This window comes from Ctenopharyngodon idella, chromosome 3, assembly GCF_019924925.1.
Source record: "Ctenopharyngodon idella isolate HZGC_01 chromosome 3, HZGC01, whole genome shotgun sequence".
NCBI classification, from domain to species: Eukaryota; Metazoa; Chordata; class Actinopteri; order Cypriniformes; family Xenocyprididae; genus Ctenopharyngodon; species Ctenopharyngodon idella.
Window position 1 is genome coordinate 49,746,624 of NC_067222.1, and position 18,406 is coordinate 49,765,029.

The following is an 18,406-nucleotide window of genomic DNA, read 5'->3' on the forward strand; positions in this document are numbered from 1 at the left end:
GTACACTCACTACTTTACATTGTAGCAAAGTGTCATTTCTTCAGTGTTGTCACATGAAAATATATAATAAAATATTTACAAAAATGTGAGGGGTGTACTTACTTCTGTGAGATACTGTAAATAAATATATGTGTGTGTATATAGATATGTATGTATATATATATATATATCTATATAATATAAAAAAATGACACCTGTACATTGTGTGAATTTTGCATTTTAAGATGTCACAAAAATATAAGATATTTTTGTTCTTGCCGACTTTTATTTGCAGCTTTTAGTCAGTCAGTTGCAAAGTGCCAGGGAGCACGCACGATGCCAATGTCCTCAAGCAATTAAAGCTTTACACCAGAACTGACTTGTTTCCAAAGGTATCCATCTTGCAAGATTGACAAACACAACAGATATTATGTAATGTAATACATTCTAAAAAGAATCAAAATATTCAGGTAGATGTGCACATCCCAAAGAAATGTGAAGTCCGCACACTGAAAATAACTGCTCCAATAAATAATTCATTAAATAATGCAAAGTTTCGACCAACAGGTTTTCATCAGGCACAATAAACATGTGGCATACACTCAACTCTTTATAGACATCAGGTGTTCAGCTTAATCAGCCTGACTCAAGAAACAGGTGACACCCTAAGGCTCATGTGGGAAAAAAACAAACAAACAAAAAAAACATTATATGTATATACACACACACATATACACATACATACAAATAAATAAATAATTTTTATTTATTTATTTTTGTATGTATGTGTATGTGTGTGTATACATATATAATGTTTTTTTGTTTTTTTCCCACATGAGCCTTAGGGTGTCACCTGTTTCTTGAGTCAGGCTGATTAAGATGAACACCTGATGTCTATAAAGAGTTGAGTGTAAGCCACATGTTTATTGTGCCTGATGAAAACCTGTTGGTCGAAACGTTGCATTATTTAATAAATTATTTATTGGAGCAGTTGTTTTCAGTGTAATACATTCTACTAACAATTTTTTCCCCTCCCTTATTTACCTGTTGAGGGGAAGGGAGGGGAGCTTCTTCATCACTTGATTGAGGAACATGCAAACCATACATGGGAGAAGGATGAGCAGTATAGAAACTTGTAAAGGTAGGGGGGCCTGGTGAGAAAGAAATGTGTGGTGGTATGACAGTGCATAGACCATCAATCATGAGGGAGATGAAGCGCTCAGTGGACCGTAAACTGGACTCCATGATAGTGGAAATAAGTCGTGCCTCTCTCCTCTGATATTCAGAAAGCTGTGCTGACATCCACTCCTGTTGCTGTCGTTGGAGCCTTTCAAGAACCATTTGGTTCTAAGAGGTCCAGGTAGCGATTGTGTCACTGAGCCGTTTCCTTGTACGGCTTCTTTGAACTGTTAAGGGCAAATAAAATATTACCAATAAATAATTAAATTTAGCTTTCTGTTCAAGTAGGCAGAGATATTTCAAAGCCAATAAAATTCAATTCTTAACTTCACCCTTTAACTCATAATCATTTTGATTATGAAAAAGCATTAAAATAAAATAAAATATGACACACTAGGCTTTATAGGGTTAAAAACTAACCTGGAAATTGCTGAAACTCAGTCTGTGAAACATCAGTGGATGTGGCTGACGTCCCTGTCTGTCCTCAGAGTAGTCAGAAGCCTCTGCAAAATTCAGACAAACATGAAAAAACTACTGCCATACTTCTAAATTTGAGATTTCTAAGCAACTTTCTGTCTCTCACTTAGTTTTAAGAAAATTTCAAGTAATTTCCACAAAACAACAACTGTCTAATAAATAATAGGACACAATTAATTCAATAAGCAAGCTAATGTTCATGAATTATACATTATAATGTGATAAAATGTATAACTGATGAACGAAATGTGTTTTAGCTGACAAGTTAACTTACCCGAGGGAGATGGTGTTGATGTCTCATCAATGTCAGCTGGGGGGGTCTTCAAAAGCAATATCAACGGCGTTATCATCAACCGATGACAGTGGCCTGTGACCAAGTAGCTGGTCCAGTTCATTGTAGAAAGGACATTTTTTTGTGGGTCTGACCCACTGGTGGTATGTTTTTTACATTTATAATAGGACGACTTTAAGGCTTTCCAACGGCAGCGTATTTATTCAATGCTTCTCTGAAATCTTGCCTCTGCTAGCTTATCTGAAACTTTCTGAAACATTTCAACATTTCGATGTTTCCGCCCATCGAGGTATTTCAGAATGTTAATTTCTTTCATGAGGTTTAACATTAAAATTATCTCTTTTTCACATCAGAAGTGCTGCCGCTTGGTAGCCATTATGTTTAGCTTGTTTTAATTCCGTGTGTGACGTGTACCTGTTGCGCAGTCAGATGTGCGCATGAATAAACTGCTAGAACACCGATAAAGGCGTTTACATGCAACGCGAAGTCAGGGTAATGGGCAAAAAACTACCTGTTCCGATCGGATTTTGTTTAAGCCATTTTTGACCTTTATCCGATAAAACAAATTGACTTAACGTGTTTACATGACATTACACGTTATCAGCTTATTAAGCATAACTGGCTTAAGAACGTGCATTTAAACACACTCAATGTCTCCACCCATGTGTGCTGTCGGCTTTCATCAAAATTTTAATGCTGATCCAACACACTTTAAACATTAAAGAGTCAATCTCAACCAAAATGATGGTTTGGATCAAAACTCAACATTGTATCAATTTCACCATGCTATCTGGGATATGACAAAACAAACTGCATTTTGCTTGTTTTACTGAAAAATATAAGTTTCAGTAAAAAGTAATATATTGGTCAGCATTTATAATTATTATTGTGCGTAGGTGTTGAGGTGACCTAGCAAAGCAATTCATTCTGGGGTAATCTTATTTTTAGTAATGATTCTTACGTTTTTACAGTATAAAATCATCAGTCTTCTCCAAAGGCGAGATTTTCGAGCAGCGTCCCAACATCTCCTTTGTGCAGACGTTGCAAACTCTGAGGGAAAACCGTACTAGGTAGGGTTGTCGAGTTACTGATTAGTGCTCCTGTCACTCATATCTTTTTATTGCAGAACTTATAATTACATACAAAATCAGGGTAAATATCATGGTTCTATCTTTAACAATGAACAATCATAATGACAAAATAAACATAAATATCATGTTTTTTTTTTTTTTTTTTTGTTGTTATTTATAGGCCTGAGGGATGAAACAAGAAACTGGGGGTCAGATTAGGGTTAAAAATATATGAACTTAAATTAACCCAAAATGTATTGGTTACACTACAATCACAAATTAAACGGGCAAGTGTTTCTTAAACACGACCACAAAATGAGCAAGTTTAATCAATATCAAGATATTTACAGATAGACGAATTAAACCTGTCACTCATATCTTTTAAGTTGTTGCGCTTGTGATAACGTCGTAGGTCACATGATAATGCCAACATGGCGGATGATGTCCGGATATATAAATATATCAGGCTATATAGTACCTACTCTTTTAGCGCTCGTTAAGTACTTATTAAAATTAAGTACCTACTCAGTGAGTATGCAGTTTCGGATGCAGCCATTTATCCCCATCTGAAAATGCCCCTTTTTGTTCCGCAGAGACCTCATACTCGATTCACGAGCTTGGGAGCTGATTTAGACGCAGATCCACACACCTGTCCAGTAGGTGGTGGTAAAGCACCTCTAAGCTGGATTGCAAAGCGCCTATAAAAACCTAAGAAAAAGAACTCTCTTATTTGGCAGAGCGCAGACACGAGGTTAGTAGTTTGAAACAGCCAAATTTTGAAGTAACAATAATACTAATTGTTGTTATTATTATTAATATTATTTTATCCCACATATTTAATAGTAGGGGTAGGCAGAGCGAAGCTTTGTGGAACACTGTTGAAGCAAATATGCCGCATTTCAAAACAATCCAACAATAACGTCAAAGGTTTCTAGTTGCAACGTGTTTTTGCAGCGTTGAGCAATGTAGCCAATCACATTGATTTCTTGATCGCAATGGCCAATCAGAGGTGTTTAAGTTAGCACTGAACAAAAATTCTGGCATTTTGAATGGTGAGTGGATTGAGTTTTGCACGCTCGCAAATCCTCTCATAATAACAAAGTCATTATGTAATTAAGAGATTCATTATGCAGACAGCTTTGTTAGATTGCGATGAATATGACGGATTTTTAGTGATTACAGAGGGAGCGTGCCAAATCCCTTATACAGTATGTTTGCTTTTCTGTTCAAATTAACAGTGGTTTGTGAACGTAGACACTTTAATAACAAATGAATAATCAGGAGCGTTTATGCTGGGCTGTGTAGATTGTAATAGTTTCTTTACGAGTCGTTGCACAAGGAAATTAATGTGTTTTTAAAGAGGACGCGAATCTCCCTTAGTTTTACCTTGGAGTTAGTTCACCCTTTTTGTGTGCATAATTGGGCTGTAACGATTCATTCATTTTCTCGATGCATCGATTACAAATCCTGCCGATGCATATGCATCGATCTTGAAACATGGATTTTGAATCGTGAATTGTTTGTTTCTGTCGATTTTCGATTATACATTTTTAAAAAATCAAATGAATCGCGATTTTATAACGATACATAATGTTAAAAAAATAAATATAAACCAAATTAGTGGCGTCTGCGTAGTCAAGTGCGCCCTCAGTACAGTGGCGCAGAGGATTACGTTACTACTCTCCAATTCGCGCCCGTTTGCTGTCCTTCGCATAAACGCAGCACTATGGAGGGCAACGAAGAGGAAATTTGCAAGGTACCAGCCAACACGAGATCAAAGGTTTGGGAATACTTCGGTTTTCACAAAAAATTGAAAAGATTGATAAGTCAGTTGCAGTTTGCAGACAGTGTAAATACGATTTAAAGTATTTTGGAAATACGACTAACCTTAGTAACCATCTGCGCAGACGCCATGCCATTAATGCAGAAATACCTGCAGCTGCATCTACGTCAGGGTCAGACTTGAGAAGTACTAACCTATTTGGTCTAACGAGTCTTCCCGAAAACTCCCATCGTGCAAAAACAATAACGGCATCGATCGCAAGATTTATTTGTAAAGATATGTGGCCTTATTGTGTGGTGGAGAACACTGGTTTCCGAGAAATGATAAACACTTTAGAACCAAGATACAAAATACCCAGCCGTCAGTTTTTCAGTGAAAAATGTATCCCGGAATTGTATCGGTCTACGAAAGAGGAGCTGCAGCGAGCTTTCTCAGTCTGCCCGTGTTGCCCTCACCACTGATTCTTGGACATCCTGTTCAACAGAGTCGTATGTGACAATCACCGCACATCTAATTTCCATGAATTGGCAATGCAGATTTGTTCTTCAAACAAGGATTCTAAATTAGGCCCACACAGGCAAAAACATCGGAGAACCGCACGAGACCTGGACAACTGCAGACAAGAGTCTTGCTCTAGTAACTGATAACGCCCGCAATATGATTGTTGCAGGCAAAGCTGCTGGATTTACCCCCCACATCAGTTGCTTTGCACACACCCTTGTGTCTCAACCTGGTGTCTCAGAAAGCCATGAAAGTTAACAGTGCAGAGCAATTGTTGGGCAAAGTAAGACATATTGTCTCTTTTTTCCACCGAAGTTCCACTGCTACATGCACTTTAAAAGAGAAACAGCAAATTCTCTGCTTGCCGTTACACAAACTTAAACAGGACGTTTGCAGTAGGTGGAATAGTTCCGTGGAAATGCTTGAGCGTTTCTTAAGGCCGGAACACACCAAGCCGACGGTTGGCTGTCAGGCCGTTTTTGTTCGTCGGCCGACTAAGTTTTCTCAGTGTGTTCTGCACCGTCGGCTGAAATTGGTCCTCGTCTGCTTTTTTTCCGGCCGATTCGAAATGTTGAATCTGCGTCGGTGCTCGTCGGTCCGTCGGTCCATCTGATCATTCTGATCAGCTACTGCCACCTGCTGGTACGGAAAGGAATTTCATCGTGCGCAGGTGCAGAACGGACGTGCTACTTGGCCGTCGGGTATCGAGCGTCGGTTTGGTGTGTCAGGGCAACTTTGGACACAGACGCTGACGACGTGAGCCAACCTCGCAGTCTGCTTTCGTCACCACTAGTTCATCGGCGTCGGCTTGGTGTGTTCCGGCCTTTAGAACAACAAACCGCAATCTTAGCAACACTTATGTCAAAGAATTTGCGGAGGGGAACAGAAGTACACACTCTCTCAGAAGCGGACATCAGTAATGCTGAGGACATTGTGAAAGTGATGGCACCCATTAAGATTGCTACTACTATGATGTGTGAAGAATAACAACCAATTGTGTCAGTGATTGCGCCAATCCTAGCAAATCTGGCAAAAAGTTATCTTTGCATTCCTGCTACCGTTGTGGCCTCAGAAAGAGTTTTCAGCACTGCAGGAGACCTAGTGTTATCTCAGAGAAGCAGTTTACGGCCAGATTGTGTTGATCAGATAATATTTTTGAAAAAAAATCTCAAGTAAGGTTGAAAAACACGTCATAGCCATTTGTTTGTTCAAATCTCTCTTACTATACTCACTACCATGTTTTAATTGAACTCTGTGTGGTATTACTGCCAGTTACACTTTGTTGTATTTCTGTACTTTGCATACATTTCCTGAACATTTAGGAAATACAGCAATGTTTACAATAAAAACACTTATGGTCGATTAAATATGTAGAAGTAGTATTATTTTTCTTGCTTAAAGTACATTAAGGCCAGTAGAGTCCTAAGAAGCTATTGAACTGAAGTTATAGATCAACTTGCTGCAAATGTATTGAATTGAATGGTCATGAATTTCCCAAAAATGGATTTATTTGCTCAGATGCCTAAAATATACAGAATCTAATCATGAATCGAATCGAAACCTGTGAATCGTGAATCGATTCGCTGTTTACCCAAAGATTCACAGCCCTAGTGCATAATATTTATATGCTGATTAACTTTTTCTAATGCTTCATTCATGAAACTGATGCAAAATATTGTTCCATTTTAAATTTAGTTGTAGGACCATAAAGACATTTTCAAAATAAGTAAGTGCATGTCACTTTCCTAAAATTTTGCCTTTGATTTTTTTTTTTTTTTTATCATTTTCTCTTCCCTCGGATGCTGTGAATAGGTGGAGCCCAAATGCTACAGACTCAGACATTTGATGCAGCAATGGATGAACACCTGAAGCACACTCCAGGAAGAGCTGGGGTTGGTGGATATAAAAAATGAGCCATAAACAACTTTCACAGACTCTAAAAACATTTACATATGTGTTAACCATAAACCAGTATTGTTGTTTACTTGTTTTGATTTATGGCTGATTTACTTGTTTTGATTTATGGCTGTGTAACAGTAATGCAGGACTGTTAGGGAAAAATGTAGTACTGCCACAGCTCTGACTTCCATACATCAACGGTGGAGCACATGAATCACTCCTGAAGAGCTGGTGGTCGTGGACCAAGAAAATGAGAGTAAACATTTTGGGGTGAAAAAACTGAAAGACTTTAAAAATAGTTACATATGTGTTAACTATGATCCTGTACTTTTGTTATTTCCTTGTTTGATTAACATTAATGTAAAACTGGCGCAGTTTTCACAAGCAATTGGTAAACTGAAAAAGGTTGATAAACACTGGTCTAAGGTACTCTCATGTCTCTTGTTCCTGCCAAGTCAAGTTCTTGTCAAGGGGGTTATAGGGATCTCGCCTGTACATATTATCGTTCTACATAATCGACGTTTCAAAACACAAGATCATTGTGATACACCTAGGGTGCCAAAAAGGCTAGAAACGGCCCTGATTCTAGTTGTACATATTATCATTCTACAAACCCAGAACTGAATACGGCGTGACGGCAGCTTCACATTCTCTATATCTACCTCCTCGGTGGCATTCAGGTCTTTCAATTCAGTAGAAAAATCGCTCCTCTTCATAACATAAGGTTCACGTCCAAAGTATGTTGTAATTTTCTGTTTATACCTTTCTAAACCAGCACAGTACAGACTTCTCCCCATCTCTTCCATTCTAATTTTCACTGCTTGCCCTCCACATTAATTTCACGCGTCACCAGAACCACGTGATTGCAAACAACCTATTAAGTACAGTTACACAGGCTACAGGCTAACTTATGTAATTGTTAAATCAAGGATTTTATTTCTGTGCCTGGCATTCTTGCACATATCCTACAAGAATATTACGAGGCCCTTTTATAGATTTTTTCGTGCCTTTCTATTGTGGTGCATTGAATTCAAAGTTTTGTCATTGCATGCACTGTGACAGGATTAAAAAAGCACAGTAATACAACACATTAGATCTATCTATCTAGTTCTAATCTATCCCTCTATCATAGCAACCACACAGAACACCCTAGCAACCGCATAGCAACCCCCCATAATACCCTAGCAACCACCCTGATTACATTTTTCTTTATCATCTAAGATAAATAGCTTATAATGTAAAAACAATTCATTATATTTGGTTATCCGTATCAGAAAATGCAAACAATTTCTATTGATGTACCAAATGATTCATTGATTAACCATTAAGTTCAGCTGGATTAAATAATAGACAAATGAAGTGAAAATTTTGATAGTAAGAGCATTATGAAAGGCAGTTACTGTGAATGAAGCATTTATACAGACGAAACACTTATTTTGTGTTGTGAAAAGGATACTTTGTGATTTTGTGTTTGTACTAGCACAATTGAAACTATGTTTGAAAAAACTTCACTTTTGAAGATCTGTTGTGATATTAGTACTAAGAGTATTGAATATTTACCAATTGCTTGTGAAAACTGCACCAAAGCAATTAAAAAAAAACATAGTCAAGCCTTTGGGAACTCTAATTTCAACTAAAGCTAATTAAGTGTGGTAAGAAACCTTTCTGAAAGTGATTCCAATGATATTTTTCCTTGGTTGTTATCGATATACAGTGGCAAGAAAAAGTATGTAAACCACTTGCAGAATCTGTGAAAATGTAATTACATACAAAATGCATGTTATTTTTTATTTAGTACTGTCCTGAGTAAGACATTTTACATAAAAGATGCTTACATATAATCCATAAGACAAAAAAAAAATAGCTGAATTTATTAAAATGACCCAGTTCAAAAGTTTGTGAACCATTGATTCTTAATACTGTGTGTGGTTACCTGGATGATCTACGACTGTTTGTTTGTTTTGTGATGGTTGTTCATGAGTCTCTTGTTTGTTCTGAGCAGTTAAACTGAACTCTGTTCTTCAGAAAAAATCTCCAGGTCCCAAAAAATTCTTCAGTTTTCCACCATCTTTTGCATATTTGAACCCTTTCCAGCAGTGACTGAATGATTTTGAGATCTGTCTTTTCACATGGAGGACAACTGAGGGACTCAAACACAACTATTAAAAAAGGTTCAAACATTCACTGAAGCTCCAGAAGGAAACACGATGCATTAAGAGTCGGGGGTGAAAACTTTTGAACAGAATGAAGAGGTCAAAATTTTTCTTATTTCGCTTGAATATCATTACTGCCCTTCGGAAGCAACAGAAAATACTTGCATGTATTAAGAATCAATGGTTCACAAACTTATGAATGGGGTTATTTTAATAAATTCAGCTATTTTTTGTCTTATGGATTATATGTAAACATCTTTTATGTAAAATATCTTACTCAGGACAGTACTAAATAAAAAATAAAATGCATGTTGTATTATCTCCCTTATTTTGTTTAAATTATTAACATTTTCACAGATTCTGCAAGTGGTTCACATACTTTTTCTTGCCACTGTAGCTCTTTCTTAAAATTAGAGCAACTTTTAAAACTTTAAGGTTATAGTTATCATCCTTCATGTGAACGGACCTACAAACTATTTTACTTGGCAGAAAATGTATTCCAATTTATACCAATTTATACTTCTGTTGACGGATTCAATGTGTTGCTGTTTTTATAAAAGCAATAAACCACGATCATGCTGTTCTTATTTTCGTTCATAGATTTTAGACTCATTCACGTTACAAACTCAATATTGCAATGTAATTCTAGATGTTTCTTAAAAATATGGTGCTTTAACCTGACTCACCAAGAAAGGGGCGTTTGATTCCCGTCCACATAAGCAAATCAAATATTAAAGCTGACTATCCATTTTTTATATAATAGCCTAATTTATTAATCTATTAATTAACTTATTTTTGTTTGTTCATTTTCTGAAAATACAAATAAAGGCGCATTTTCGAATTGAAAAGCAAACTATGGAAACCCACTTGATAAACATTTAATGTCTAAAGCACATTTTCAAGCACAACTTGTAAAACTACTTCCAGAAATGTTTCCAGCAGAGTGAGTGCGTGTGCTGACATGTCTGACAATCATTCTTCTCTTTCTCATCCTGAAAACATTTACTTCATCTGTAGGTGTAAAAGAAAATCCAGAGCTGCTGTTCAACACGACAGTTCAGAGGAGGAAACAGAAAGATCTGAGGTGAGTGTTTCATCTTTCTTTAGTTGTTTTCATGTATGGGTGTCGTCTTATGATGTGTCATTGGTCACTTCTGAGACTTTAATGCTGTGCTGAAGTCATTCTGATTATTTTAAACCTCTTTATATCATGATCAAACAGATGATCAAGTGTGTCTTTGTAAGTGAATCACAGAAAGCTGCACATTCTGATATTGTTGTCACATGCTGTGAAATCACTGTTTTTATCTGTTTTCCTGTGTTTATTAGTGCGTCTGTGATTTCTCGAACAGTATTTCTGATCATGCGCTCTTCACTCTTTGAGAGAGAAACTATCACTCAACAGCTTTATGCGTCTGCATACAGTTTTGATGTAATACTGCCTCGTTCTGTCTATATACAGAACTCTATATGAAAGAGCAGCATTTCTTCTCCATTAACACACTCTTCTACATCAGTGACACAGAGGTAGTGGTACTAGATCAGGACACACATGTTTTGCAGGTTTGAGTCCCAGTCCCTCCTAGTCTCTGTTAACTCTCCTTGTCAATTAAAAACAAAAAAACATACATACTGAAGTGTGCAAAACTGATGTGTGGTCTCCATGTCAAGTCAAGTCACCTTTATTTATATAGCGCTTTTTACAATGCAGATTGTGTCAAAGCAGATTTACAGTGATAACTGGTATATAATTTTGGCTGCACAGCAGCTCTTAAAGAAAATGGTGTCATTGTCCATCTTAAGTAAATTCAGTATTGATTCATTCCAATGTAAGAATCAATAGTTATTAATTTAGTTAATTTATCTATATGAGCACTGGAGTAAACAGTGATGTCATGTACAAAATAGATTACAAAAATACAGTATTACAGTTTAGAGTATTTGTTTTGTGTTTCTTAATGTTATGTATCATCAGTGTTGGGTAAGTTACTTCAAAAAAGTAATTAATTACTAATTACATCATCAATGTTGTATTTGAAATACTTTTCTAATTACTCTGTCTGAAAAGTAATTTAATTACTCAATAAGTAACTTATTACTAAATTACTTATTAAAATCCCTATAAACCTTGACCGGATAGACAATAGAAAGGAAACTCTTTTAATAATTTAGTCAAACATGGAATAGTTTAGCCTTTTAAAACATTTTAACTTTATTAAAACATATACTATAATACTTTTATTAGGGCCCGAGCACCGATGGTGTGAGGACCCTATTGGAATTGCTCCGTTTATTATTATTCTTCTCCAAAGTTAATCGCTTTTTGGAGGGCCTAAATGTGCTCGAAAACTCATGAAACTTTGCACATGTGTCAGAAGTGGTGAAAATTTACGTCTGTTATGGGTTGCAGAATTAGGCGTGGCAAAATGGCTCGATAGTGCCACCTAACGAAGTGCCCCTCGCGCTACATTTCACGTAGATTTTGAAATTCGGTACACACGTTTAACAGCCCAATACCTACAAAAAAGTCTCTTGGAGCAAACTCTGAAACCGAACAGGAAGTCTGATATTTTTAATTAACTTGCCATTCATTTTTTGCCATTCCCAGACGTTGTACTTTAACGAACTCCTCCTAGAGCTTTAATCAGATCAATGTCATATTTGGTCAGTCTAATCTAAAGATTTTTGTGACATTAAATTGCGAAGATCTTGACTTTTCGCTGAAGGGTGTCTTTGTGGCGGCCTGACAAAGTTCGATGTTTCGCCATGAAATACGAAGTTGTTGTAACTCAGACATACAATGTCCGATCTGCCCCAAACTGCTCATTTTATTAGAGTCCTGGCCTAAAGACATCTATATGACAATATTCAGTTAGTCATAGCACCACCTTCTGGCAACAGGAAATGGCATGCTTCACACTGTAATTTAATCCCAGGAACTCATTTCAATATGCCACGAAGTACCAAACATGCTAGAAACACGTTAAATCGTGCAACACTTAGCTAAGTGTTAATGTATGCGATTAACGCCACGAAACAGGAAGTTGTTGTAACTCAGGCATACAATGTCCGATCTGCTCCAAACTTCACATTTGATAATAGTCCTGGCCTGATGACATCTACATTGCAATATTCAGTTATGGTCAAAGCGCCACCTGTTGGTAGTAGGAAGTGTGGCACTTTTAAATGATTTTACCATAATTCTCCTGTATTTACTCGCTTACATGCATGTCGCCCACTTTTCACTGTTTTCCTAAGGCCAATGGGTGGTGGTGAGCCCAGGTGCGAGGGCCCTTTCATCGCTGCTTGCAGCTTTAATTTACTTTATAATACTTAATTTTTTCTTAGTAACAAATAGGGATGTCACTGTACCAAAAATCTAGTAGTTGGTACCGATACCACCAAAAGAGCACAATACTCGATACCAAAGTCGATACCACTGTAAAAATATATAAAAATACAAATAAAACAATACTATTTTTTTTTTCCAGGTGGGTCTAATAGTAGTAAGTAAAAATACCACAGAAATTGAATAATCAAATATAAAATAACTCTGCATAGTCATAACTGTATAAATTAAATATAGATTAATCCTTATTAAAGCTTTTATTTTGTTGTTTGATTATCATTTAATACAGACAGCCAATAGTAGACAGTAGTATGTTTTAAAGGCTGCTGTCACTAAGACCTAATGGACGTATGCTGTTACACATGCTGTTCACATTCACATAACCAACGCGAATATACGGCAAGACGGGCATTTTGACATAACTGTGTGTGTATTTGAACGTTTAACCGAGAAACCGAGAAAATCTGACACTCACGAGAGGCGGCTATGTGTGTCCACTTTGGTTGAGAGCGCACTGACTGAAGACCGTCTCTCAGAGAGCACGCTCAGTTTTTTCTCCCTAGGACATAGATTATATTTTACCGTAATGTTCTTGCCTACCTGTCTCAAAAAAGTTAAGTAATTGGAATATTTCCATTCTGCAAAACAGCCACTCGCTTCTGCCGACATCTTCAGACAGCCAACTGGTGCGAAGTTGCGAACTCACGCGTAACTGCACTACTCTAACGATTTTAAAGAGGCAGCGTTCACTTTTACCTTTAGATGACAAATTTAGATTTTAAATTCAATATTGATTTAAACAGAACTGTTGAACTAATTTACAGTATGTAACGCAAGTACATAAGTAACTGTAATTAAATTACCTAAAAATGAACATTAATCTCTTACTTTACTTTTTCAGTGGATAAGTAATTTAATTACAGTACACCCAACACTGAGTAACATAATGTTAATGTTTTTGACTGTCAAACACATTTTAGGTTTATTTATTTTTTTATTTGTTGTTTATTTGTTCTGTAACAGGCCAAACTGGCCTTAAACAAAAAGTATGTGTAGGCATTTGGTATACAGGCACCACTGCATTTTGAGCATGAGCAGTTGTTTTTGAATTAAATTAGATTGTATAATTTCAAGACTTACAGAAAAAAAACAGAATGGTCTGACTTATAGCTTTGTGAAATTATGCTACCTAAGACACCTGCACAAAATAGCAGACGGACTGAAAGAAAATGCAAATTCACTCTCTGACAGTAGGTGGCGCTTGTGGAACAGGAGTGATATAGCGTTTCCTTGGTTACTGCTGTACACAAAGCAGCACTGCGCTTATAAAATAGGCTACTTATACGGAGATCGAAACGTTTCTGAAGACAGTTCCCTTCTAAGTTACATTCATATAAAACCCAATTTTTCTTTCTATATTTCACAAACAGTGAGCTTAGCCTGGTACAGTATTTGCTCTGCTGGCTCGTCTGTGTTCTTCTCTTTGCGCCAGTATTCAGCATGTGGCTGTGTTAACATTCTGTTTACAGATTTCGTAATATTTCCACACAAACGACAGTTTGGGAAATGATTTCAAAGCAGTTTGTTTGCAAGTCCAGAATAGATATTGGCCAAAATAAAACTTATAACCGTTCGGACTTATGGCCGGTGGACCATGCATAACTGTTTTTTTAACATTGTTCAAATCATCCCCCGGGCCGGATTGGACACCTTTGTGGGCCTGTATTCGGCCCTCGGGCCTTGTGTTTGACGCCTGTGATTTAATGTAATGTAAATATAGCTGCAATCAGCAATGATCAGGATCCAAACACAAATCAGTAATGTAGTTCATGAGCCTTTCCACCGAATGGGTGGTATTTCTATCCCCAGGACATTGTATGTATAAATATGTATGACAATTAACTCTAAAATACATTTTATTATTAAGCAAAGTGTCCTGAACATTAGTCTAACTGAACACACACAAAAATATAGCATTTGTTACATGTCCCCGCTATCTAAACCTTAAATTTATCATGAAATACAATCATTATTTATTTTTTATTTTTTTTGCATTGTTGTGACTCCCAGGTTTTCACTCAGTCCTGTTACCCTCACATATTGCCCCCTCTAAAAAACTTGGAACATGCCACAAGACACATTTTCAACAAGGAAGTTGCATCATCTGGATCTTATGCAGCCATGAGAACACCAAAAGTAAGTCCTCTCATTTTAATTTCTGTATATCTGATGAAATATTAACTATGACTGAGAAGGTCAATCTCAACGTACTGTCCTGTTACCTGAATTATTTCTTAGATGTTATTTGTTTATAAAAAAATATATATCAACTTTAGGTAAGTCACTAGAATTTGCTCAGTGTCCTCATGTACTCCATGTGGCCATATGTCATGCATTTGATAATTTTTTGCTTAAATACTCAATCCTGTTACTTGCAGTCCTGTTACTCATATGAAACATAACAGGAGTGAGTAAAAGTAACAGGAGTGAATAGAGTCCTGCTTTATTCACCTGCTTTATGAGTTTTACAGTTGAAATTGAGGTAATACTTTAGTATAGGGAACGCATATTCACTATTAAATACAAAGTTCAGTCATGAAACTCTAACCGAGCGCTGATTGGTTCTTTCTATGCCGTGGCACCAGCCAATCAGAAGTAATTCCAAATCCACACAACCATATATATCATACCCTAGCCTGCAATCGACAAGCTGCGCAATGTGAAGCGCTGTTATCCCTCCTCCTCCCCAGCGCCACCTGTAGAGATCTGCTACGGTGGTTCTACCATTCTTGCAGCAGCCTTTTCCTTGTTGTTTTCAAAATTCATTCATTCAGCAGAATTTTCATGTTTGTAACCATTATAGCACTTCGCTATCTATAACATTATTACGGTGACCGGGAGGGGATATATTCAGTTTTGTCATGGCCACAACATATCAACTCGTTGGAACGTGATAGTATGTCATGGCCTCTGAATGTTCAGCACCTGCTTTCACTGACTATTTGAATAAAAAAATATAATTTATTTATTTATATTATTTATTACCTTTATTTTTTAAAAGTGCCTGGTAAACGTGGACTTATTGTAAAGCTTTTTCTTCATGTCCAACAGCAGTGAGTCAATGAAGGACGATGGCATCTGCTGAACAGCATTATGACACACGAGATGAGATGGAAGAAGACAAGCTGAAACACAAGGAAGGTAATAAAGGAAAGAATATCAGTGTATAATAATTTTAAAATTGTCATTTAAGAAAATTAATAAATCTCTCTATTCTAGTCCAGATGAGCAGCAGCGCTCACAGTGGAGTCAGTGTTGATCTGACTGCTGAAACAGGAGCAACTGTAAATGCTCCTGTACTCACTGGAAACACCATCACAGGCCCAGTGACCTTCATCTACAACACTGCAAGAAATGGTATCAATATAACAGTACCCACTGAGACACAACCAGTGAAGTTTGTTTAATGGGGATATAGCTCATGGACAGACATGCTTTAGTTACATGCAACACAGGGTCTTTGGAAAAACATACCTGTGGGGACATTTTTGCAAAATGCAAAATACGTACAAATACACACATCACCAGTGTTGGGAGTAACGCGTTACAAAAGTAATGCATTACAGTAACGTATTACTTTTTGCTGTAACGCAGTAGTGTAAGGCATTACTAATCAATTTTCAGTAATATTTTACTCGGTACACGTTCAGTAAGGCTTGCGTTACAACACACTTTTAGCCCAAAATTTAATTGTTCAAAAAAAAAAAAAAAAAAACCAGCAAGGCTGCGAGACATTAAAGGATTAGTCCAGTTTCTAATAAAAATGTCCTGATAATTTACACTTGGGTAAATTTGGTTTTATATTCGCACATTCGGACTTCCACATAGGCTACAATAACTTTGTAGTCAAGTCAAGTCACCTTTATTTATATAGCGCTTTTTACAATGCAGATTGTGCCAAAGCAGCTTTACAGTGATAAATGGTATATAATTTTGGCTGCACAGCAGCTCTTAAACAAAATGCTGTTAATGTATGCAGATGCAAAGCACTGTTGAATATCAAATGTCAAGTGTCCCCAACTAAGCAAGCCACTACATTGGACATTCAGTGGACGTTCGCAAGTAAGTATGCCATTAAAATAATACTTGCCCATTTTGATCGATTGTGAAAAATGTTGTAGGGTTACAATTGTTGGTTGTAAATATCATGTCACTGTTTAGAATTTGCAAACATTAACTTTATTGCACATTATTAGAACGTTCTTAAATGCGGAAGTCCGAATGTGCGAATATAAAACCAACTTTACCCAAGTATAATTTACTCACCCTCATGTCATCCAATATGTCCATGTCCTTCTTTCTTCAGTCGAAAAGAAATTAAGGTTTTTGATGAAAACATTCCAGGATTATTCTCCTTATAGTGGACTTCAATTGGCCCCAAACGGTTGAAGGTCAAAATTACAGCTTCAGTGCAGCTTCAAAGGGCTTTACATGATCCCAGACGAGGAATAAGGGTCTTATCTAGCGAAACGATCGGTCATTTTCTTTAAAAAATGAAAATGTATATGCTTTATAGACACAAATGATCGCATCACAAGTGCTTCCACCAGACCACGATTCCATATTCTTCAAAAAGCTTACGCTGAATGTCCTACACCTTCCCTATTAAACTTACGGAAAAAACAGAACTGGTGCCGTGTTCATTCCGTAAGTTGAATAGGGAAGGTGTAGGACATTCAGCGTAAGCTTTTTGAAGAATACAACCGATCGTTTCGATAGATAAAGCCCCTTGAAGCTGCACTGAAACTGTAATATTGACCTTCAACCGTTTGGGGCCAATTGAAGTCCACTATAAGGACATCTTGGATGACATGGGGGTGAGTAAATAATCAGGAAATTTTTATTAGAAAGTGGACTTTAACAAATGAAAAATGCCACAAGTAAGTTCTATTACCTGTTCGTGGTCAGTCAATAGCACGTGTGGTGTCCAAGTTTGTAAATAAAGACTAAATGACAGCTTCTGATATATTTGTTTAGCGATTTATTTCATTCATCTCCCTCTCGCTGGTGTAATTTTGTATTGTGTGACGTAGTCCAGTGAAGGCGTGTTTAGGGCGGGTTTTACAGGAGTGGCGCGAGGCTACTGGGCCGACAGTGGAAACTCGGCCTCTGTGCTCGTGCGGCAAAACAGACATTGACTAGGTCGATTCCGTTCAAGCAGCTGCACGCGAGGATAGGAGGACAGTCACAAACTTAAGAAATCAGTTGGAACAACTCACCGAAAAAATGACGCACACTGAAGACAGGAGCAGGAGAAATAACGTACGACTGGTGGGTTTGTTGGAGGGGGCAGAGGGCTCCGAAGTAGCTGGCTTCCTCAGAGCTAATCTTCCCAAGTGGATCCCTTCACTGAATCCTGACATCGAGAGAGACCGGGCCCATCGCATGTATGATGGAAGGAAAAACTCAGATCGGCCGCGCACTATCATCTTCCGTGTACTAAGATGGCATGACAGGTCGGCGATCCTGAAGGGTGCTCGGCATGCGTATCCAGTGAAATACACGCAGGACAATGTCACACTACTATTTTTTCCTGACTTTAGTGCAGCCACAACTACCAAGAGAAAGAGCTTTAATCCAGTCTTGAAGAAGATGACAGCACTCGGTCTCCAGCCCCTACCCGGCGGCAATTAAACTACGGCACAAAGGTGAGCTGATGCTGTT

At 37.3% G+C, this 18,406-nt stretch overlaps 3 protein-coding genes across 6 annotated transcripts in view; all 3 read left to right on the top strand.

The window, feature by feature from the left end:
• LOC127508760 (patched domain-containing protein 3-like) overlaps window positions 1–18,406 on the top strand; it is a 207,293-nt gene that overhangs the window by 120,246 nt on the left and 68,641 nt on the right. The gene's annotated exons all lie outside the window — the stretch shown is intronic.
• LOC127508717 (probable polyketide synthase 16) overlaps window positions 1–18,406 on the top strand; it is a 248,369-nt gene that overhangs the window by 102,782 nt on the left and 127,181 nt on the right. The gene's annotated exons all lie outside the window — the stretch shown is intronic.
• LOC127508748 (NACHT, LRR and PYD domains-containing protein 12-like) overlaps window positions 10,316–18,406 on the top strand; it is a 43,245-nt gene continuing 35,154 nt past the window's right edge. The window contains exons 1-4 of the mRNA XM_051887089.1: window positions 10,316–10,417; window positions 14,753–14,878; window positions 15,794–15,883; window positions 15,962–16,099. Coding sequence (XP_051743049.1) covers window positions 15,814–15,883; window positions 15,962–16,099 — 208 coding nt within the window. The 5' untranslated portion in view covers window positions 10,316–10,417; window positions 14,753–14,878; window positions 15,794–15,813. The remainder of the gene's footprint in view (window positions 10,418–14,752; window positions 14,879–15,793; window positions 15,884–15,961; window positions 16,100–18,406) is intronic.